The sequence below is a fragment of the Rattus rattus genome, chromosome 5 (assembly GCF_011064425.1).
Source record: "Rattus rattus isolate New Zealand chromosome 5, Rrattus_CSIRO_v1, whole genome shotgun sequence".
Classification (NCBI taxonomy): domain Eukaryota; kingdom Metazoa; phylum Chordata; class Mammalia; order Rodentia; family Muridae; genus Rattus; species Rattus rattus.
In genome coordinates, this window is record NC_046158.1 from 145,947,752 (window position 1) to 145,971,087 (window position 23,336).

General features: G+C 48.0%; 1 protein-coding gene across 1 annotated transcript; it reads left to right on the top strand.

The window, feature by feature from the left end:
* Nucleotides 1-10,868: 10,868 nt before the first annotated feature.
* Cbln4 (cerebellin 4 precursor) lies at nucleotides 10,869-18,188 on the top strand. Its single transcript, XM_032904724.1, has 3 exons — nucleotides 10,869-12,328; nucleotides 15,289-15,405; nucleotides 16,851-18,188. The coding sequence occupies exons 1-3, from the start codon at nucleotides 12,047-12,049 to the stop codon at nucleotides 17,046-17,048; spliced, it is 597 nt and encodes a 198-aa protein (XP_032760615.1). The 5' UTR covers nucleotides 10,869-12,046; the 3' UTR covers nucleotides 17,049-18,188.
* The last annotated feature ends 5,148 nt before the right edge of the window (nucleotides 18,189-23,336 follow it).

Sequence of the window (23,336 nt, forward strand, 5' to 3'; positions counted from 1 at the left end):
GGAGGATCATAGGCTCAAAGCCTCCCTGAGCAACGTAATGAAGTCATGTCCCCAAATAAAACATGAAAGGAGGGCTGGAGATAAGAGTGTAGCATGCCTGAGGCCCTGCGTTCAATCCTCAGTGCTGGAAACAAAAAGAAAACAAAACAAAAACAAAAACAGCCATGTACTAAAACCAACCGACGAATCCCAAAACAACCCAAATCCCCCAACAACAATACCCTATGACTGGAAGCACATCTGCCTCTGCCTCCCCCATCCCCAAATTCAATTCTTGTATGTGGTGCTGTCACCTGACAAGCTCATGTGCTGGGTCCCCACCTCCCAGGCCCCATCTGTTGAGCCGTGACTCGGAAGCACCGAGAGCCACTTCTTAACTGTGATGGCAGCCATTCTGTGGGCTGGTTGCCAGTGACGGCAACTCTCTGGGTTAAAGGGCATTTGCACACTGTGGATTTCAGTCTATCCAGGATCAGAGTCGGAACTAAGAGTCGTGGTAACAGTCACCCACAGCCCTGGTCATCCTGCACTATTCTTGTGAGGTTTTCTCTGTGGAGGCGTCCTACCCAGCACTCAGTCCCAGTCAGTTCTTCCCCCAGAATCTGAGCAAACCCCTGCTTTCCCACCTTGGTGCTAGGTTGTGTTGTTGACCTGGTCTTTTGTGGGCTTGCTGTAGAGGTAGACCGCGCCTTAGAAAACACTAGAATGCTACCTGCTGGTGCGAGATGCTCACTACCTCAGAAGTGGCACCTGGAGACTTTCACTTCCCTTGCTGCTTGTGCTGTAGCTGGAAGCCCACTGAGAATACTAGCATGGGGACCCACATACTGGGGGACACTCTTCCTGTTTCTTACCCCAAACTCATGCTGCTAAAGTCAGGGTGCTCACAGTTACCTCGAGTCTTCCCGGCATGGAGAAAACAAGTCGAATGTGAGTTTCTGAAGTGGCCTCTCTGGCATTTAACCATTGGCACAGTCCTCTCCCTACCTTACTCTCTGGATCCCTCTGCTGGTAGAATAAGGGCTACTGACCCCTTGCTGCTCACGACTCTTATGTAACTTCCTTTCTGAGGACTCTGTCTGCCTCGTTCCGTGCTGGTGGTGGTTTGGATAAGAATGACCTCCACAGGCTCCTATATTTGAGTGCGTACTCGTCAGAGAGTAGCACTACCTGAGGAGGATCAGGAGGTGTGGTCTTGTTGGAGGAAGTGTGTTGCTGGGGGTGGGCTTTGAGGCTCTTTCTTTCTGTTGCCTACAGATCTGGGTGTAGAACTCCCAGCTTCTTCTTCAGTAGCTTGACTGCCTGTGTGCCTCTATGCTGACCATCATGATGAGAATGAACTAAACTGCTGAAACCGTAAGCCAGAGTCAAGTAAATGCTCTCTCTTACAGGAGTTGCCATGGTCATGGTGTTTCTTCACAGCAATAAACACTGACCAAGATGGTGCTTCTTTCAGATGAGACCCAGGAGGAGGGAGGAGGGAGGAGGGAGGAGGGAGGAGGGAAAAGGAGTGGGAGCTGGCCCAGCTGGTAAAGTGCCTGGTGCACAAATGTAAGAATCTGAGTTTGGATCCCCAAAACTACATAAAAATCCAGGCCAGGGGCTTCCCATCTTTAAGTCTTGTGCTAGGGGTAAGAGGAGTAGAGGTAGTTAGGTTTCAAGAAATTTCTGGTTGGCCATTCTAACCAGTGGATGAGCACTGGGTTCAGTAGATCTGTCTCTAAAAGGTAAGGGGGAGAGTGATAGAGATAGACTCTCAGCATTGCCCTCTGGTTTTGATACACATGCATGTGCACACACACATGCACACATACATACATACACATACATACACACATATAACATACATACACATGTATGCACATGTACACACATGCATACACATGCACACATACACACACATACATACACATGCACATGTACACACATACATACATATGCACACACATACACACATAGACACATACACACATGCACACACACATACACACACATACACACATAGACACATACACACATGCACACACACATACACGTATATACACATACACACACATACACACATATACACACATACAAACATATATACACACACAAAATAAAAAGTAATATGGGAGAAAGAAAGAAATAGAAAATTAGACTCACTCTCCACTCCCTGTAAAACACTCAGAAATCTTCCCAGGAGCTTAGCTTCATTCTAGAACTTTCCATGTGCCCAGTGGCAGGCCCTCATTAGCCCAGGTTTGGTTAACATGTGGTGGCTAAACTTTGATTCTCCTTCTTGGGTAAGGCTCACTCCTCCCTACCGCCGTGTCCAGGAGACCGAGCCGTGGCTGCTGCTTGCCAACAGTTAATGGCCTCTGATGTTGGGTACTGTGCATTGAGGCACTCGCTTTCAGCCATGAGTAGATTCCATAAATTAATTACAATAATGACGGCATCTAATTAGCACCTTCTGTGCGCCGGGGACTGTGTTTAGTGCTCTATTACCTTTCTCCACCCAACCCTCCTGACGCCATTCACAGAGTATGATTTTTATGATAGCAATCTTGGCTCAGAGAGGCTTGGTAACTTGCTCCATGGTCATGGTCATAAAGCTAACAGGAGGTAGAGCTGACCCTGAATACACTTAGAGCTAACCGCCTGACTGCAGATGGACTCTTGCTAGCTGCATCTCACCATCGACATCTACAAAGGCAGAGCTGCCTATCCCTGTGGCTGCCAGTTCATAAAACAGATCCCCCGTTCATGGACAAAGCCATCAACTCAGTCTGGGTTTAGCGAGTCTGCCTTGGAGACAAGCCTCCCTGGTAATTTGTCCAAGTAGCAGCCATCCGTCGGGACCTCACATTCATTTTCTCCCTAATTCTGCACTGAAAAGAGGCTGGGCATCTATCAGGGTTTCCTGAGCGCTAAACACATTACATAAAGAGCCGGGTTGGATCTGAAATACAACCAGGACTTAGATGTGACTCATGAGCTTTACCACTTCCAAGTTTTCCTCAGACGTCTACCGTGAGCCTTTTCATGTCTGAGACTCTTCCAGAACAGAGTGGGTGATCCTGTATTGATGAGTTGGATCAATAACCAAAGAAGGAAAATTGCTGCTTCCCCAAGACCGTGTGTGAGAAGGAACCTTGGGTCTCCTTCTCTCCAAACTTTGTGAAGTTGGAATTACGGGCTGAAAGTGTTGCCATAACAGGCTGCTGTTGGGAGATCTGCCCAGCAACATTTTCCTCTTTAAAAATGAGTTTATTTAAAACGCACTTCACAATGTGATGTGTGGTTCCTGGGACCATTCGGATAATAAACATCTGAAGCAAATTTAATGGTTTCTTTCCCCTGTGCTCCTCCAAAGTGGATGAGTTGCTGTCAAGTTCTCTCCTATTTCCCGTCTGTTACTAGCATGTAGACGTTTGTGTGCACTTACAGGGCGCTAACATGGAACCACATGGTATAGGTTAATCCATAGCTTGCTCTTTCCCACATCGTTATATGGCATTGGTAACGCCTTTCTGGGTCTTCTCTTTCCCCGAGCCCAGCCCCAGTCTTCATAGTCTGTGTAAACACGGAACCAGTTGCATTTGTCTTAACGTGACGATTCTGTCTTCAGCAGAGAGCATGGACAGTTTGGGCACCAGAGTTCATGAATCTTTAGGACTCTGGAGCAACTTTGGGATGGAGAGATCTCTTGGGTGTGTGATTTAGGGGTGTTCGCTGCTATGTTCCTGCATGTGGGTGCTGAGGTGGAGAAGGGGGTGGGGGAAGAAGAAGGAAGGGGAGGGGCAGAAGGGAGAGGCATTCAGCTGTTTATCCCTGCCCTTGTGTCTATACCATGTGGCCTTTCTACTCTGTAACACAGCCCCACCCCAAGGCTAAGGGACCATGACAAAGAAGAAGTGGGGCTATCCTAAGAACCAGAAGTCAGGGAGAACCGACCCCACACAGTGTCTCCTGTACACGACAGGACCACAGTTCTCATGAACTCAGGGAAGCTGTGGTTGTCTACATAAGACCTACACAAGATCAAGACAGTCAACGTTCTAGTATGGAGGGGAGGGGTAAACGAGCCCCAGTCCGTAACCGAAGAGCTGTCGGGAGTTGGTGGCTTCTAAGGGAGGGAGACTCAGATATTTTTAAGGGTGTGGCTCCTTGTGGGTTGATCCTGCTGCACTTGTTGGTCCCATACCCAGAAGTATATGGACAGCCTAAATTGCACTCAGTGGGTCTGTCTGATAGATAAGGCCAATAAAAACTGTAAAAAACAATACAGCATATTGTCTTAGTTGGGGTTTCCATTGCTGTGACAAAACACCATAACCAAAAAGCAAGTTGAGGAGGAAAGGGTGTATTCAGCTCACACTTCCACATTGCTGTTCATCTACAAAGGAAGTCAGGGAACTCAAACAGAGCAGGAACCTGGAGGTAGGAGCTAATGCAGTGGCCATGGAGGGATGCTGCCCACTGGCTTGCTCCTCATGGCTTGCTCAGCCTGCCTCCTTATAGAACTCAGGACCACCAGCCCAGGGACGGCACCACCTGCAATGGGCTGGGTCCTCCCACATCCATCACTCATTGAGAAAATGCCTTACAGCTGGGCCTCACGGGGACATTTCCTCAACGGAGGCTCCTTCCTCTCTATGATTCTAGCATGTGTCAGGTTGACGCAAAACCAGCCAGCACACACATTAATACCGTATCAGTAAAAAGGACGCAAATGCTATCAAACAAACAGGCAGGCGTGGTCCTTCTGATACTCGTCTTTTTACTCCTTTGGGGTTCCAGTCTTAGGGAGTAGTTTGGAATAGGAATCGTGTTTGAAAGTTTATAGCCATGCCTTTCTTCAGGTCTCACTACCTGCTTTATCCGTGTGCACTTGAAGATGGGATCTCTTAGCTTCCTGCTATAACGTCTTCCCTACCATTATAGACGCCTCTCTCTCTCTCTCTCTCTCTCTCTCTCTCTCTCTCTCTCTCTGGAACTCTCTGAAACTCTCTCTCTCTGGAACTCTAAGCCCATTAAACTCTTCCAGAATTTGCATGTGTTCATGGCATTTTATCATAGCAACAGCAATGCCACCAGCACAGTAGCAGAGACTAGACTAAACATCTCAAGCTCCTCTCAACTCTTTGAAAGGTTTTCCTGTTTCGTCTTTCATCAGCAGTGGTTTGAGCTGATGCTGTTTGCACAGTGAGAGTCCAGAGCAGTGGTAAGTTTTTCTTTTCTCTCTCAGTAAACATTTATTTAATCGTCTCCATTTACCACTAAATCCTGTGCTCCTGGGGGAGTTCGTAGCCCATGGAAAACAATAAAAAATCAATAACTCGACGTTGTAATGAATAGATTGACCAAGACAAACACAGGGCATTATGGGAAAGGCAAAATGGGGAGTCAAAATGTGACTGCCCGGTGGGTAAGAGCAATGACTGCTCTACCAGAGATCTTGAGATCAATTCCCAAATCAATTCCCATATGGTGGCTCACAACCATCCATAACAGGAACTAATGCCCTCTTCTGGTGTGTCTGTGTATTCATATGTATATGATGTATAAGTATATGATGTATATGATATATATGTATATGATGCATATGTATATGATATATATGTATATGATGTATATGTATATGTATTGCAAACAAATAAATCTAGAAAACAAAAATTATATACCTTGCTTTTCTTTAAAAAAAAAAAATGTGACCACCATGGCGGCCAAGACCTCAATGTACACTGACAACTTCAACTCTTATCTTCTTGGCTGACACTGGGGTGGGAAGAGGAACATCTCAGACAAATTTTAAATTGTAAATTAAACTAAAAGATCGTGAAAACATCATGTAGTTTTCTCGATAACGCCATCTTTACTAAATCGCCTACCGCTTCACTGTCTCCAGAAGGAACCACGAGGATATTCCTGGCACAGTTCTGCAACTGTGTGGTCCTCGCATCGTTCTTCTTCTTCTCGAGGCTTTGCTCTCCTCAAGCCGTTTACTCTTACTCAAGAGAAAGAAAGGAAAAGCTTCTTGGTCAGATAGCCATCACCGTAGAGAAGTGTAGGTTGGTGTCATTATGCAGGTGGAGGCAGGTATAAGATAGAACGAGGTCTGTCATTGGACAAGAAGGAAGGATGGGTGGGAGAAAAGTTCTAGAGAGGCAGAGGAGGCCAGAGAGAGGAGGTTGGCAGCGAAGAGAATATGGCGGCGGATGGTAAGATTGAGAATTTAACATGTAGATCTGATGATTGGGTTACAGTTTGCTGAGTCTTGATTTTACCACGCTAAGCACGGGGACCAGTTCCGCCACTTTTATATTTTTACTGTAACAGAGAAGGGGTAATTAAACAACCCAGAGAGCTTCGACTGGCAGTGAGTGAACCTCGGGTCACGTGATCTCGCTTTCCCACGGCCTGCATGACCGACCCGAGGCTGTCTGTACACGCTCCTCGGAGTCTTCAGTCACTCAGATCCAGGCGAGTCCTTCAGAACCCAATGCCTTGCATGCCGGTCCGCCTTCTCACAGACCATCTTCTGAAGCAGAAGCTCGCCCCTGGATCATGCCTGTCTTGGCTCTCCCAACACTAAGTTCCCATAGAAGATGACGAGACAAGCTGTCCTTGGATGCGCTGGGAGAAAAAACGCCATCATCTCCGCGGAAGATCAGTCCCACATTAATTTGCCTTGAAGTTGAGAAGTTGAGCCCAGTTACAGAGATGTGAAGTGGCGAGATGCATTCAAAGGGAGCAGGGCGGGGCGGGCATCCATGCATTCAAAGGGAACAGGGCGGGGCTGGCATCCGGCAGATCCGGCGGAATCTGGGAACCTCAGAGAAGGGGAAACAGTTGAGTCGCAGATGGTAAGTTTTCTAGTACCACACTTTAGAATATTTTTTATCATTTTTGAGTATGCCATGCAATGTATTTTGATACTATCCACCTACAGGTCCTCCCAGATCCAACCCCACCTCTCCATGCACCCAGCTTTGTGTTCTATTTTTAATTGATTTTCAGAAACACACAGGGAACCTGCCAAGTCTAATTTGTGTTGCCCAAATACTCTCGAGTGCGCTCTAGAGCATGGCCCACCATCTTGGAGTCACATCCTCGAAGGAACTGATTTTCCCTCTCTTAGCAGGCATTAAGTGCCAAAGGAACCTCACCACTTCCTGCTGGGACTCTGTCTTCATTGAGCTCCTGCAGGTCTTGTGCATACTGTCACGGTCGCTGTGAGATCATTTGTGGAACTGACCCATTCTATCTGGAGAAGACCATCGTCCTGTAGTCACCCCCTGCCTCTGGCTCTAATAATCTTCTCAGCCATCTCCGATACTACTGTATTTTTAACCAAAAAAAGAAAGGAAGAAAGAGAGAGAGAGAGAGAGAGAGAGAGAGACAGAGAGACAGAGACACAGAGACACAGAGACAGAGACAGAGAGAGACAGAGAGAGAGACAGAGAGAGAGACAGAGAGAGAGAGACAGAGAGAGAGAGAAGAGAGAGAGAGAGAGAGAGAGAGAGACAGAGAGAGAGAGAGAGAGAGAGAGAGACAGAGAGAGAGAGAGAGAGAGAGAGAGACAGAGAGAGAGAAACAGAGACAGACAGAGACAGAGAGACAGAGAGACAGAGAGACAGACAGACAGAGAGACAGACAGACAGAGACAGAGAGACAGACAGACAGAGAGACAGAGACAGAGAGACAGACAGACAGACAGATGGACAGACGGACAGACTTGACTAGCATCTGAAAAGCAACTTGGGCTTTATTTTAATTTTCTCCTCCTGAAGCAGCTGGAGATGAGGCAGGTGCTGGAGCTAGGACGGAGGAGACTTTTTCAGAAAACCTGCCCCAGGCAGAGGACAGGGTTTTCCCGTGTCTCTTGGCAGGAGCCAAGTATTGCCTATTTGCCATTTCCCAGTTGGCAGTTCCTTCTCACAGTTTCCCCAGTCCTTTGTGGTCTGAGTTAAGGACAACTGTTTCATCAAGGATGCTCTGTGACAAGAAGCAGGATACAGGATGGCCTCGGGAAGTTCAAGGTCAGAGGGTTGCTGACCTCTCCTGACAAAAGTTGGGGACCGGAAAGCTCCCTAGCCTCCAGGCCTGGCATCCGTCCTCCAGTGTGGAAGCCTCCTGCCATCCCGGTGAACTCTGCTGCAGCTTCTACCCCCCACCCCCTGTGGCTGTGACAGCAGAGCAGTGCACTGACCTTGCGGCTGTAGCACACAGTGCTTCCCCAAAGCTGTCTCAGCCTTGAGGTCTGGACAAAGACAGTCTGGGAGCCTCCTTTCAGTGATCTGTCCTGGGTTCCATATCTAATGGACTTCTTGTATTAAACAGATTGCCTGTTCTCAGAGCCTTGAAGCTTTCTCTGTTCAGTCTTCTGTCAGGGACAAAGGTATGACTGACTGGTTCACATTATCATATAACTTGTCTTAGCAGGTGACGGCAGGAAATGCCCCATTCTACACCCACAGGTCACCTTGAAGATTAAGACCTTTTCGCCCAGATGAAGGAAGCTTTGGATTTATATTTTGGGGAGTCTCGCTTTGATTAGCTTGTACTATAGGACAAATGGCTGATACACTACATTCTATTTAGAAGTGTTCAGTCTCTGTTCATTTAGCCATTGGGTCTGTAAGGTGGTCACCCTGCTGGATTTGGGGCCTGCAAAAATACTGTCAGTGATAGAAGGAAGACATTTATTTAGATAAGAACTTCTTCAGAAAAGGAATTCTAAGAGAAGAAAATAAGTCCGAAGTGAAGAAAAGAATACAGAGAGAATACATTGGGGCTTGTGAGGAAGAGAAAGATTATATATTTAACAACTTTCTCAATAGACTCCTTTCTCAAACTTCTCTCAGTTGAAAAAAACCAAGGCTTGCTTAGCTAGGATTCTCCATCTTGGCCAGAGAAGGCACTCTTACCCTTACTGGAGAAAAAGTGGAATCAAATTTCTTATAGTGTCTGGTCTCACACCCAGCTGCTGTAGTGCAAGGAGATAGCTCAGCCACCGAGAGCTCTTGCTTTGCAAGCAGGACCTGTTAAATTCCCAGAAGTCACATGAAAAGCCAAGTGTGGACGCACATGCTTGTGACATCAGTGCAGGGGGAGGGGGAGACAGGAGGCTTGTGGCAGTTTGCAGACTGATAGCCAGCTCCGAGTTCATTAAGAGACCCTGTTTCAAGGGAGTAAGGTGAAAGCAACAGAGCAGGACACTGGTGAAGCCATTCTCTGACTTCTTCACGCACACACACACACACACACACACACACACACACACACGCGGGCGCGCGCACACACACGCACACACGCACACACATATACACATGTACACATCTTTACACACATACACATTCATACATATGCATACATGCACACACAATATTTACACACAATATTTACACATGCACACATATGTACGCACACATGCACACACACAACCCAACATGTACACGCAAACACATGTACACACATGCACACATATTTGCACATACATACACACACGCATACCTATGTACACACATACACATGCACACACACACATACAGAACCTAACATGCACACACAAAAACATGTACACACATATACACACATTTACACACACACACACGCATACACACATGCACACCTATGTACACACAACCCAACATGCACAAACAAACACATGTACACACATACACACATTTACACACACACAGACACACATGCACACCTATGTACACATAGACACACACACAGACACACACACGCACTCACGTACCACGGAGGTGCGTGATGGGTGCTTGAATAAGGAAGTCAGAAAGGTCAGATGAGAAACTATGTATTTACTGTGGTGTCAAGATGGCCCTCTCCTAAAGGCCAAGTGAGCATTCCTGTTTCTTTACAGCTTAGATGAAAGAAATCCAACAATAGCATCACCCCAGAGCACCAGCTACTGCCCACCTCCCTCCACTGTGCTTCCAGACAGCACATCTTTAGATCATTACAGGAAACCGGGGCTAAGGATCAACCTTAGGGGCGTCGTGCATCTTAATTCTTGGAATTTCTGCACGAGTTTGCGGCATACATTCCCTTGGAGAGCCTTAGGAGATCCGACTAAAGATGCAGGTCTGGATTCTGCCTGGGAGGAGCTTAAACACCATTCCAAGACTGCACATGGCCGTCTGGGAAGCTTGGTCTGACCCAAGGACATGACTCAACCTCTAAAACTAGCGACCAGTACATACTAATCAGGAGGTCCGGGGTGCTGGTGGCTTCCGTGGGGATGTTGGTTTGATTAGAGAAGTAGCTGCACTGCTCTCCTGCAGTTGGAAGTCAAGAGAAGTCAATAAGCAATCTGGGAGTGTCCTGACCCCAAGGAATGCAGAACCAGAAAGCCAGGGCCCTTAAGTTAGGGTAGTGCTGACCACTCATGACGGTATGTGTCTTGGTCAGGTTCATTCGGCCAACTCCAAAGCCAAGTCTTGCTTCCCCGCTTCCCTTCCGTGGCTTCCGAAGAGGAAAATAAGTTGCCAGTCAGAGGCCAAAATGGCAGTGGAGTGCACAGGGGAGGAACATCAAAGCGGGGGAGGGTGCAGCACTTTCCCGGCTGTGAATTTTAATTGTTACATTTAAGGGATACTGTTCACTAAGATTTTTTCCTGGCCCTGCTTGGGGTGGATGCACAGCGTGAGTGGGAAGGCGCGCCCCTGTGGGTTCCTAGGCTCGTCCTCTGGAGCGGAAGAAAGGAATCAGGCGCCTCCTCCGTACCCGCCCCGCCCAGGGCACAGGACTGCCCCAGGGCTTTTCTGGGCTCTCCAGGCTCAAGGGCTACGAGGGACAATCTCCGGACCAGGCGCAGTTGGGGGGACACTGGCGGGTCTTCTTAGAGTCAGGCAACAAACCGCGCAGATCCGCCGCGGTCCTTTCATCTCCACATCTGAGCTGGCAGCGCCACGTTCGGTTCAGAGAGTCTTGCGCAGGGCAGGGTGAGGGGACCCACAACTCCCTCTGCGGGTCCAGGTGGAGCTGGCGGCAAGCAGCCGCGAAGCCGTGGCAGGCGCGTTCCGGTGGGCACCATCCTCTGCGCACACAGAGTGAGATTTCGGGGGACCAAGTGGCCTCGGACCTTGGCAGCAGGCAGTGCCGTGTGCCCTTCTCGGTCCGTGTGCGTTCAACGTCACACAGGCGCTGCTCCGCTGGGGTCACCGGACGCCTTTTCTGCTTTCCGGGGATCCGCGGGATGGGCGAGCGAGCCAAAGCCATCTGCAGGCAGCACTCCTATAAATAGCGAGCGGGTGCCCTCTCGGCGCTCTCCCTCCCGGCTGCACTGCGCGCTGAGACACAAAGTTGTGCACAGGGACGAGGGAACCCGGGGTAGCCGGCGCCCGGAACCTTAGAACTGCTTTTGGCGACCGGCATTCAGCTGAACCGCCTACCTGCGTCGGAGTGACACCGGGCTTTGGGGGAATTTTTGACTATTTTTGGGGGAGTCGCTAGCATCCTGGACATGGACACAACCTGGCGTTCTTCTCATCCCCGGAAACACCTCCTGCCTCTGTAATTTGTTCCTGCGCCAACCAGAGTCCCTCAGACCGGACCGACACCCGCACTGCTCCTCACTAGCCACCCTCGCTAGCGTTTACTTGCTGAGTGAGTCCCCACTGTGTCTTCAGCTCCGTGCTTCTCTGAGAGTGCTTGGGTTTGGGGTGAGGATTTATTTTGTTCTTTTGCGGTGTGACCGAGAGGGTCTGGAGACTTTTTAGATGTCAAGGGACAAGTGTGGGTGCAGTGGCCCCAGGCAAAACTGATTTGGGGGGTGGAGGAGTTAGGGTAGGAGTTCTGCATGAGCTCCTTAAAGGACAAAGGTAACAGAGCCAGCCAGCCAGCTCGAAGGGAGACTTCAGCACAGAGAATTGGTGGAAGTGCGCGCGCCGCTGCTGCCGCCGCCGCCGCCGCTGTTCCTGCAGCGCAGTCGATCTAGCCACTAGCATCTTCCCCAGCTCCCGGATACCGGGGTAGCAGGCGCCAGCCGGGAGCAGAAGCGCCAGGCTGCCGCTTGCGCACGAGGCTCACCATGGGCTCCGCGCGCCGGGCGCTGTCCGTGGTACCAGCTGTTCTGCTGGTTCTCGTGCTGCCTGTCTGGGCACAGAATGACACGGAACCGATCGTTCTGGAGGGCAAGTGTCTGGTGGTGTGCGACTCGAACCCAGCCACAGACTCCAAGGGATCATCTTCCTCCCCTCTGGGGATATCGGTCCGGGCAGCGAACTCCAAGGTGGCCTTTTCAGCGGTTCGGAGCACCAACCACGAGCCATCTGAGATGAGCAACAAGACTCGCATCATTTACTTTGATCAGGTCAGACCCCCGGGGGATGCAGAGCGCACAGGGGATGGGTGGTCTCTGGGTATAGGGGGCTGCCTGCCCAGAGTAAGCTAGAATGATGGGGATGTGGAGAGATCATTTTATCAACTATCTCCCTGAAGGTATCAGTTTGAAACTCAGAGCTGCCTCCCTTCCCCAACAACCATAGCCTCCATTCTATCCCCTTAGTCTTGGCAGAGGCCTGCGCGGTGGGTGGCTTGGGAGCGCAGAGGAAGGCACCTGGGGATCAAGCCAAGTTTAACAGCAACAGGTCATCAGGGGCTGAAGGGAATACTGCCCCTGGATGCTGAGATCTATCGCTTGGGCCTCCGGCTCAGACTTATCAGCAGGTGCCCTGGAGGCGTTCCTGAGGGGAACCTAGTAGACAACCTGAAATGTTTGACTTGTGTTTCCAGGTGGAATCCCATCTCTCCGAAAGGCTCTGGGGCTCCGCAAGGTGCAGGGACCCTTCCAGGTGGATATAGATGATTAGGGGTGTGGTTCTGGGGGAGCCAGAAACCATCTCCAGAGCTCTAGCTAGGTTGAGTCTGCAGGGTCCAGGATGGCTGGATTAACACCACAACCCTTCCTGGTGTAAAGCCAAAGCCTTTCTCACTACTGCTCCTCTCAGAAAAGTTATCCAGGCAGGAGGAAAAGGGATGGAGTAATGGCATAGAACTTGGGCAGGTAAACACTGGGGAGCTGGGTTTCCCTTCCCCGTTCCCCCGGGGCACTGTAAATTGCTGAGAAAGCACAGATTTTGAGGTTGCAGCCAGGGGGTGGGGCTGAATTGATGAGAGCTGCAGCTTCTGCCTAGCTGCTCCGGGATCTGTAGACTGGAGTGACAGGCAACCACTGGGATTCGGCTTAGTAAAGCCCCCAGGGCAGAAACCCCACTCCAGCACTTTGGTTCCAACCCCAACAGTACCCGGAGTCTGCCTTATTCCAAAGTCACAGTTCACAGTTGTATGCGGAGTCCCGCAGGCAGGCGGGTTAAGTGGGGCTTCTGGATGTGCCAGGGAGGGACTCAGGTGACCTTCGTGCTCTTTACTTAATTCCAAGCAATGCACTCGCCAGCTGGCTAGAGACAGAGATGTCTCCCTAGAGGCTTAGAACGGGATAGCTATAATTTTTGAAAAATGAATTAAGTAATGCCTTTGGAGATTTCGGTGCAGTATTTAGCACAGTGATGGAAAGGGAGCCTAACACCAGCCTGGTCTGTGTTTTAGGGCATTGTGTAAATGTCGAAGCCTTGTGGACTGTGCTATGTGTTTCTGGGGCATTCTTTTGAATGACCTTCCCACCAATTAGCCTAGGAAAGGGATTTTTCTTTTGTTCTGGGAGCCGTGTGTCTTAGAGACAACCAGACACGTTTAGTATAAATCTCGATGTGCTCTCGGATGCTTCTATCACCCTGTGGAGGCCACGGCCAGCTTCTTGTTTACTAATCAACAATAGTCAGAACCTCTACTTTGCCAATAAAGGACGTCTCTTGTATCGAGTCTCCAAGTCTCCAAGGCTAAGCACCTTGCCTTATTCTACTGTGCCTGGGGAAAGATGCTCTTTGTAAATGTTTTGTCAGGGAGTCGTACACAGCTGGCGACGGTGCCTTAGAAAGTCCATCTGGTCTCAAGTCAGAGGGCAGAGAGCTGATACTTACGGCGAGAGGCTGGGATCTCGGTAAAACTGCACGCAGATTTGTGTTTCCGGGCACGGCTGAGTCTGGTGCATTTACCTATGCGTTCTGACATCCCGGTGTGCCGTGAAGAGGGGTGCACTTTGAGGAAACGGAGCAGGAAGTGCGAAATGCGTTAATCTTGACAAGAAGATGATATTTAAGACAGATAACAGCAGACTGACTCTAATAAGCAGAAAATATATCTTTAGGGACACATCTGATTTTTATGGATTTATTTCTTGGTGAGGCATGAAAGGAAGCCTCCTTGTTTTCTTCAGGCTCTTATGTTCTCCCAGCAAGAGACTTACCTCTGAGACACTAAAATTTAACTGAGAATGCACAGAAATTCAGGGTTAATGTCACAGCCGGGCCACACGTTGGAATACAAGGCGCACTGTGGCTTTCTTAGAAACAGTGTCCAACTTAACTTTTCACTTTTGACCCTTGAACTTCAAAATGGATTGATAGGAAGATAAAACAAGACACAGGGAGAGCACAGAAAGACCACCCGGTCTCCTGTCTGCCATTTTTATGCCCTTCTCTTGCTCCCCAGCCAGGGCTGATTCATTGCCAATGTATTATGTTAAGGCTTAGATGGCACATAAGCAAAAACAATGGCCATGGGTCTGAGGAGAGCTCTGGCAGAGGCTAGGGGAAGAACCTGGCTTCCCCATCTCTGTGGTACCAACTGGTGGTGCCATGGGCTATGCCCCATGGTGGATGGAGGGTGTTCCGTGCCTCTGTGATGTGTTCAGAGAGCCCACAGATGCTGATTGGCTGGCTGGGTACTGTCCCTTCTGGACATCGAGAAGGCCTGTAGACTGTGGGTATGTAACTGCACGGCAGACGCCTTCCATTCGATCCTCAGTGAGAAGCCAATACAGACCTTCACACATTACTTTGAGGATCCCCGAGACATCGGCCTGGAAACTGAGGCACCATTACAACAGTTGTTTTATTTATTTATTTTTTTCCCGTGCCATTTAAAAGGTAGAAGACACTTCCGTTAGGCACATTTGTTTTCCAAGTCAATGTAATAGGAAAGAAATAAGATTAGTGGTTTTATTCTCTATTGCTTCTGAAGTTCATAATTTAAAAAATGAAGAAAGAGGAGAGAAGGGAAGAGAGAAGGAAGATATAAAAGAATGAAAGAAGAGGGAGGGGAAGAAGAGGGAGGGGAAGAAGAGGGAGGAGAAGGAAAAGGGAGGAGGAGGAGGAGGAGGAGGAGGAGGAAGAAACCATCATAATTTACCACATCCATTGCTTTTATTTGTAGATCCTGGTTAACGTGGGTAATTTTTTCACACTGGAATCCGTCTTTGTGGCACCGAGGAAAGGGATCTACAGTTTCAGTTTTCACGTCATTAAAGTCTACCAGAGCCAAACCATCCAGGTACGTGCTCCCATGGAGTGCTCCCCACCTCTGCCTGTCATGGCCGAGGTAGTTGTCTACCCTTCGTGCTTGCTTCCCAAAGCATGCGATTTGCCTGTTTTTTCTTTACAACCTCCACTTGGGTATGTGACAGGATGGCGTGCAGAAAAGTAAGCAGCAACAACAAAACACAGCTTGGGAAAGTTTTCATGACACAACTCACCGTAGAGATCGATTTTTATCTCATGCCTGAACAAAAGTTGCTGAAACTTGTAAGGGAAAAAATACCTTACAAAACTTTACAAATGAGCATTAAATAAGCAAAACAAGTTTACCACCGCTTAAAAATGGTGACGTTCAATTAACTATTGAAAACAACAACAACAGCAACAGCAACAGCAACAACAACAACAACAACAACACAGGTTGGCAAAGAGTCCATGACAGGGATCTCTATGCAACATCTTAATTTTATCTCACGCCAAAATAAAAGTTTTTCAAATTTATACGGGGAAAAAAGTTCTCATCAAACTTTGCAAATGGACATTAAATAAACAAAACAGGTTTACTGTCATTTAAAAGTTGTGAGAGGCCATTAACTATTGGAACCAAACTCCCTGGGAACAGCTAATAACGATTCCTTTGAGAAAGGGTGTGCTGAATTCTGCATGCCAGAGCTCATTTTCTGGGTCCTGTTCTTCTAGCAACTTCTCCCCAGTTTGCAGTTGCATGGCTGGTGATCTGCCCGCTGTGGTGCATGTTTACGGGAATTCTAGAATAAATAAATAATAAATAGAATAATAAAGCCGGGTGCTTTAGTGTTCATATTATATTTTAGTTCCCTGGGATTAGCAGACGGCACAGTCGCCTGCCACTTTTATATCCCGGTGACTGGATCAACCGAGCAGCCTTAGATCTAATCTATTCCAGATTAATCCTAACCCAGGAAAAGGGAGCGTTTAGTGACCATGTCTACTTCCCAGGGAACCCTTGGCATTTCAAGTGACTTTCGTTGCTGTGAAAGTTCCAGAAACAGAGGCGCCAACTCAGTGGCTGGGAGCAGCTGGTGGCATCTGACGTTGTCAGTGTTAGATCAACACTGGGAAGCCAGTGGACAACTTTGTTACAAAACAGTTGACACCATGCATATGAGGTCGGTACAGTAGTTAGCATTGTTTGTACGCCGAGGGAGAAGTCAGTTTTCACGTGACTAGATGGCTGTCTGGGTTATTTCTGTAGGTACTTAGGGAAGTTTCTATATGAAAACACACACAGAAATACACACACACACACACACACACACACATTAAATCTGACCCCATGTATGTCCAGTGTGAAGGGAAAGGAGACTATTTTTCAAATAGCAAATATTTGACCAGGAGAGCTGCCTTGGTCTGTTTCCTAGTACATATTTTGATTTTAAAAGGAGCTTTCTGGGGGTGGGGGGTTGATCTTTTTCCTTCCAGGTTAACTTGATGTTAAATGGAAAGCCAGTCATCTCTGCATTTGCCGGCGATAAGGACGTGACCCGCGAAGCCGCCACGAACGGAGTGCTACTGTACCTGGACAAAGAAGATAAGGTCTACCTGAAACTGGAGAAAGGTAACTTGCTCGGCGGCTGGCAGTATTCCACGTTTTCTGGCTTTCTGGTGTTTCCGCTATAGAACCTGACTTCTCCGTGACGCCCGAGCGTGAGTGTGCCCACCCCCGGGTTGTCGGAAGAGCACTCTCGGATTGATGTCTCTTACTGTTTTGTTCGTGGGTGACTATGGATTCTCTTTGAGAATTCTAGACCTGTCTGGACAAACACAAAGTTTCGCAGATCATTTTCGTGTGTGTACCAGTTTCCTCTCATGTGGACCGGGACTCCAAAGCTGAAAAACCCCTAATTGCTTTCGTGTTAACTGTCAGAAGCCGCCTCAAGGTTTGTTCTGTTAGTTTCCTGCCATTGCAGCATTGGCTGCAGAGGTGGGGGGAGGTTTTATTTCTTTGTTTTTGAAAGACTGGCTAGTGGGTCTGAAAGTTAGAAAAGTTGGAAGTTCTGACTTCAGCGGTCATAGTGGAACTGCCAAAGACATGTGGACACGTGTGGATACATTGATTAGACTTTTTTTTTTAAACTAATTACTTTTGAACTTGTTTGTTTTGTTCTCTTAAGGTAACTGGGGTTGTATTTTAGTGACTGGCATTGTGTTCACTCTACCCATAAGGTGACAAATGTCTTGCCTCAAAATGTCCCTTAATTCTGAGCTCACCCCCACGACCTCCCTCCCGCCCCCTAAAACGAATGCTCCATAGTTGTATTTTAATTATATATGTGAAAGAGTCATATTTTCCAAATTATATTTTCTAATAGGAAAAACAGATCATAAATCTGACAAAGACAAAGTTATTTACCCCAATTCCAATGCTCAGTCCCAAACCTTGGCAAAGTACCTCTCCTTGGTGGGACATTGTATACTCTATTGCTCAACTTTAATTAACGTGATTGATAATAACTACCTTATTAAACCCACCAGGAATTATTTTCTCCTTCACCGTGACCACTTTATTAACTGGAGATGGTGTGCCCTTATTTTTAATTGTATCTATTTTTCAAATCTCCTGTTGTGTTTGAAATATCTTCTGGTTTTGCCTTAATTCCTTAACTTGTATATATTTTTCTGTTCAGCTAACATTAAATCCAGATACTCCATAACTAAATTTAGTGCAATATCTTATTTTGTCTTTTGTATAGATCATACGAATTCATAAAGTTATTTACGTCTCTGTTACAGAATAAAGATTATTATATGTTAGTGGAACGGTTGGCTTGGTCCTTTTGGTTCGAAGGATGTGTCTTTAATGGAGTTTATCCATCTTCCATCCTCCCCTCCCTTCTTGCATCCTTCCCTCTCTCTCTTCTTGTTTCCTTTTTTCCTAGAGGAAAAAGAACCTTCCCGAGTTTTTAGGTAATGTCCTTTGAGTAAGTATAGGAAATCTTTACTCTGTTTAATCTGACCAAATCCGGGAGTTGCAAGCTTGCCAAAAGGGAATCAATGAATTTAGCAAACTCTCCCTTCACGAGGACTTGCTAGGAAAATGAACTTCAAACAATCTCTGGAAATATCACAAGGTTGCTCCATGTATGGGTGACTGGTGGCCAAGATCCAGGCTGGAATCTCCAACCAGAGGACTGCGGAGAAGGCTCTGCTGTGCTCAGCACTTCTCTGGGAAGGGGGAGACAGTATCTCCATGACTGGATGGTGGTGGCGGTTCTATGTCCAGGCCTGTGGCCCTGTTGGGGCAAAGGTCCTCTTGTAGCTGGAGCCATGAGGAACTTGTTATAAGAGATCCAGTCAGGCACAACTTCCAGAGAGTCTGGGCTTGATCTCCACGCCAGGGTGTTCAGTCAGCTCTAGACTTCTCGCTTTCCTAGAAAGAACTCCCCGAAGATCCTGGCAACAGTCCTGTCCTTGATGGAGGTCGTCCCCTGATGGCTTTCAGTTAATAATCCTCATTTTATAATATGGAATACTGGTTTTTTTCTTTCCAGTGTTGCATGCAGAGTTAGCAAAGGTGGCTTTCTCTCTCAGGGCACTGGGACGCTCTAACCATGAACCAACTCTGCCAAGCAGCTACTTCCACCCATCTGTGCAGACTAAGTCTGCATCTGGATATCACAGCAGGGCAACCGTAAGGGAGTAGCTCTGTTAGTCGTTATTTTGGCAACGTGTGCTAAGAGTGTGGGAACGACCAACGGACACCCATGGCACGACTGTGAATTAGGTTATTAGCAAAAAAGATCAGTGTTAGACAAATGGGCTTGAAGCCATCTTTGTGGGTGCTCCCTTTACCTTTCTTGATTCTTCTAAACATAAAAACACGTTGGTGAAGTGGTGAGCTTTAAGTCCCAACTTATGCATCTAACTGTCTAACGTATGCATCTGTGTCAGGGAAGACCTGAGACTGTGGCTATCAGGTGTAGGGGTCTGCGATGCCGTAGCCCAAGTGAAGTAATCAGGCCAGGATGACAGCCATGTAGATTCAACTTAACTAGATTCGAGGAGGTTTAGAGCTATCGCAGACACGTTGTCCAGAAAATTAAAAAAAAAAAAAAAAAAAAAAGGCTTGAGGAAGCACAACCGAAAGGAGGGATGATTCAGTCACAAAGGCAGTGACTTTGGGTAGATACAGGATTGCAACTTTATTTGCTATCCCTGTGACTGCTGCAGGTTCTTCTGTCTCTCTGAGCTTTAGTTACTTCAGTTGCAAAGCAGTTGCCTGGAATTGGCTACAGAGTTTCAGTCAGACACAGGAAGTGCTTGGGGTGCAGCAGGAACGGGAACCTCAAGGCTGATCCCTGGGTTTTGTGATACCGAACGTTCAAAGCCCTTAAACGGGCAGAACAACAAGAAAACCTGTGGAGGGTATAAGATTGGCGTCGTTGGTAAGAAGGAGTGTGGAGGCTAAGGAAGAGGGAACGTATCGCTGGGATGGACCAGGATGAAGAACGGAAGTAGTCTTACAAATATTTTCACAAATGGCGTTAGGTGCTCTCTGTGTATTCTGTAACTTGACAAATTGTTTTTAGAAATTGATGTGTGCAAAAAATGCACACTCATCGAGCCCCGAGTTTGCCTCGGCCCCTCAGCACTTGGCAATGTCTTAGCTTTTGTCTGCTGGCAGCAGTTTCCTCCTGAAACTCACGCAAACCAGGCTGAAGGAAAGAGCTGTGCGGGGAATCTGCCTGATTCCGTGTGCTTTGGGGGAGCTGCCCATGGTCCAGGGCAGACGTCACTGATCTATTTACATTTAAATGTTTTAAAAATTTATTTTTATTACTGAGTTAAGTTTGCCCACCTCTTTCTTTTGATTTTTAGTCATTCCCTCTTGCATTCTTTTAGTCTCTAGCCTCTACCTTTTCTTTTTAAGCAAATTATTGCCTTAGGCTGTGCATACAAGTTAGTACTGTGTGTAAACCTGTGTGTACACATTAGCCATGTGTGTATGCACATGTGTGTGGTGGCCAGAGGTCCACATCAAGTCTCTTCTTCGGTTGCTCTGACGTCATTTGAGACAGGGGTTTCCACTGAACTTGGAGCTCACCAGTTGGCTAGCCTAGCTTAAGTCCTAGTGAATTTCCTAGTGAATTAAGCCCTAGTGAATTTCCTGGCTCCCTCTCCCCAGCCTGGGGTTATAGATGCATGCCACTGTACCTGACTCTTTGCCTGGGTTCTGGGGATCTGGATTCAGATCCTCTCATTTGTGTGATATCCACTTCACTGCTGAGCCATCTCCCTACCCCCACCCCCACTTTAATTTTTGAAACAATCCTTGTCAATTAACATGGCTGAGCTCATCCTCATAACAGACTGTGGGCTGCAAGATCCTGGGGTTGTAGCGTGACTGACAGCTCCCTTTCCCTGTTTTGCTGGTTCCCCTAAACACCAACAACAAAGCTGGATTTATGGCTCGAAGCAGCGGCAGTCTGTAGGTGTGGTCCCACCTTGCGCTCCCACGAGGACTGCCGGCTTTCTCCACCGTCCTGTGCTGTATAAACCACCTGTCTCTTGAGCCGCAGTGTCTATTGGGCTTTGCAAGCTCCTGTTTTGGCTGACCTGGTGGCTCTCAGTGTTGAAAACAGAGAGAGATGACCATCGGTGACTGTTCTCACGCAAATCCTTGGCACAATTTGGTCCCTAGTGACTCTTCGGTAGAGGAGAGGATTGAAGAAGTCGGCATCTATTCCTTACTGATCTAGGCCATCTTTTGGTGAGGCTTTCAAGATTAAAATCTCTCTCTCTCTCTCTCTCTCTCTCTCTCTCTCTCTCACACACACACACACACACACACACACACACACACACACACACACACACTTTGCTATACTCAACCTTTATGAGAGGCAATAATAGCCCTATGACCTTGACCCTAAGTTCTTCTGTCAGCTTTTCAAACCAACACTAACACAGGCTAACATGACAACACACAGTAAGAATCACCTGCGGACCTGGCTCAGATGCTGTCTTTGAGGGAGCAGATCTGGGAGGAGCTTGTGTTTCCACACTGGTAACAGCTGCCCCCTGCACCCTCAGCTGCAGCTGCTGACTTGGACCTCCTTCAGTTGCAGTCTGCATTTAAGCAAGTTTTTATTTTTATTTTTTTTTCTTTTAGTTTATGTGCAAGGGCATGGGCACAGATGTCTGCCATGTACATGCAGTGCACATGGAGGTCAGGAGAGGTTGTCAGATCCCCTGGAACTGTAATGACAGAGTTGGTGCTGGGAACTGAACCTGGATCCTCTAGAAGAGCGGTCAGTGTTCTTAGCAGTTGGTCTGCTTCTGTAGCACCATGGGAGGAGTTCTAGAACCTCCATCTCTAAGGGTGGAGTCTCTGCCTGCCTTGGGGCCACATGGGATATCAGGCAGCCTCAGTCTAACAAAGTCCATGCAGTCCGTGCAGATGCGGGGACACAGGCATGAGCCTACATGCGACTAACCGTGTTGTGGATGCTTCAACCCTTGCTAGCAGTGGTGTTCATTCAGGCCCAGGCTTTGGAGAGGACCATTCTGGCACCATGTCCTGTGAGTGGAGAGAGCCAGGGAACCAACTGGGACAGATGAAGCAAGGGTTGCAGGATGGCTCTGACTAGAGGAAAGATGCTGGACCTGAAACACAGCTGAGTGAGCCAGCCATTGCACAGGGCACCTCGCACGTGGCCTGTGGAGGTGTAAGAACCTTCCCCTGCAGCAGCATTTGTTCTGAGGTGCCGAGGGAATTAGAGCTTGCTTCTCCCTGTAAACAAAGTGCTCCCCTCTGGGGGTCGCACTGCCTCTGGAGAAGAACAGTTGCCTCTCCCCAGCCTGTCTCTGGTGTTTCTCTGTTTTTGTCACGTTGAAGCTTTGCTGTCAAAGCATAACCAACAACAGGCAGAAAATACAGAGAAATTAGTGTGGTGTGGGTGACCATGTCCACGTTCTTGTGTTTTCTTTCTTATCTTCATGACAAGTGTTAAAAATAAATGGCTCCACCGACCTGTCCTCCCTGGGAGTCATTTCGTGTTTTCTTTCAAAGCGTTCTAGAGAAAAGATGAATGAAATCCAAGAAGCAGAGGCTGGGCTCGCCTTGAGGTGGGAGTACCGGGAGAGACAAGGTGTGTTGTGCATGGGATTTACTGCCCAGGCACAGGACAGCACTCGCCATTACTGTGTCTGTATAGCCCACTGGGCAAGCCACTGAAGGACTAACATTACAGTGGTTTGCAGGTCAGAAAATATCTCCAGGCTCCAAATTACACAAAGACCCCTGTTCCCTCACTATCTTTGTTTCCTTCTCTCTGTGTGTATGTATGTGTGTGTGGTGGGGAGGAAGGTGGAGGTGTGTGTGGATGCATGTGTCACCGTGAGGGGATACTTGGTAATGCATATGTGGGTAGATATGGTTGGTGGGTGCACAAGTATGTATGTGTATTTGTATGTGGAGGCCAGAGGTGAATTTCAGGTGTCGGTCCTCAAGAGCTGTCCACTTTGATTTTGGAGACAGGGCCTCTCCACATAGCTCTGTCTCTCCCAGAACTCACTACGTAGAGCAGGCAGGGCTCAAAAGACATCCAACTTCCTCTGCCTCCTGAGTACTGGTATTAAAGGCATGTGCCACGATATCCAGCAAATGCGTAGCCCAGGATAGCCTCAAACATGTGATATCCTACTCCCATCTCCTTCAGCAAATCCTATTGCCATATGTCATCACAATCAGCTGCTTTGTTTTTGAGACAGAGTTGGTGGGATCTAGGATCACCCATTCATAGAGGCGGGCTGGTTAGTGAGCTTCAAGGATACTGTCCCTATCTCTGTATGGGGTCGGGTTGTAAGTGCGGCTACGGTGCCCAGCCTTTAAAGGCCAGTTCTGCGGATAAACTCAGGCCCTATGGTGTCATAGCAACCCCAGTGCTCTGTTGACAGAACCACTTC

Coding starts and splice junctions, on each gene's coding strand:
- Cbln4 (XM_032904724.1), top strand. CDS start 12,047: ATGGGCTCCGCGCGCCGGGCGCTGTCCGTGGTACCAGCTGTTCTGCTG. Junction 12,329..15,288: donor GCATCATTTACTTTGATCAG/GTCAGACCCCCG, acceptor TTTTATTTGTAG/ATCCTGGTTAACGTGGGTAA. Junction 15,406..16,850: donor ACCAGAGCCAAACCATCCAG/GTACGTGCTCCC, acceptor TTTTCCTTCCAG/GTTAACTTGATGTTAAATGG.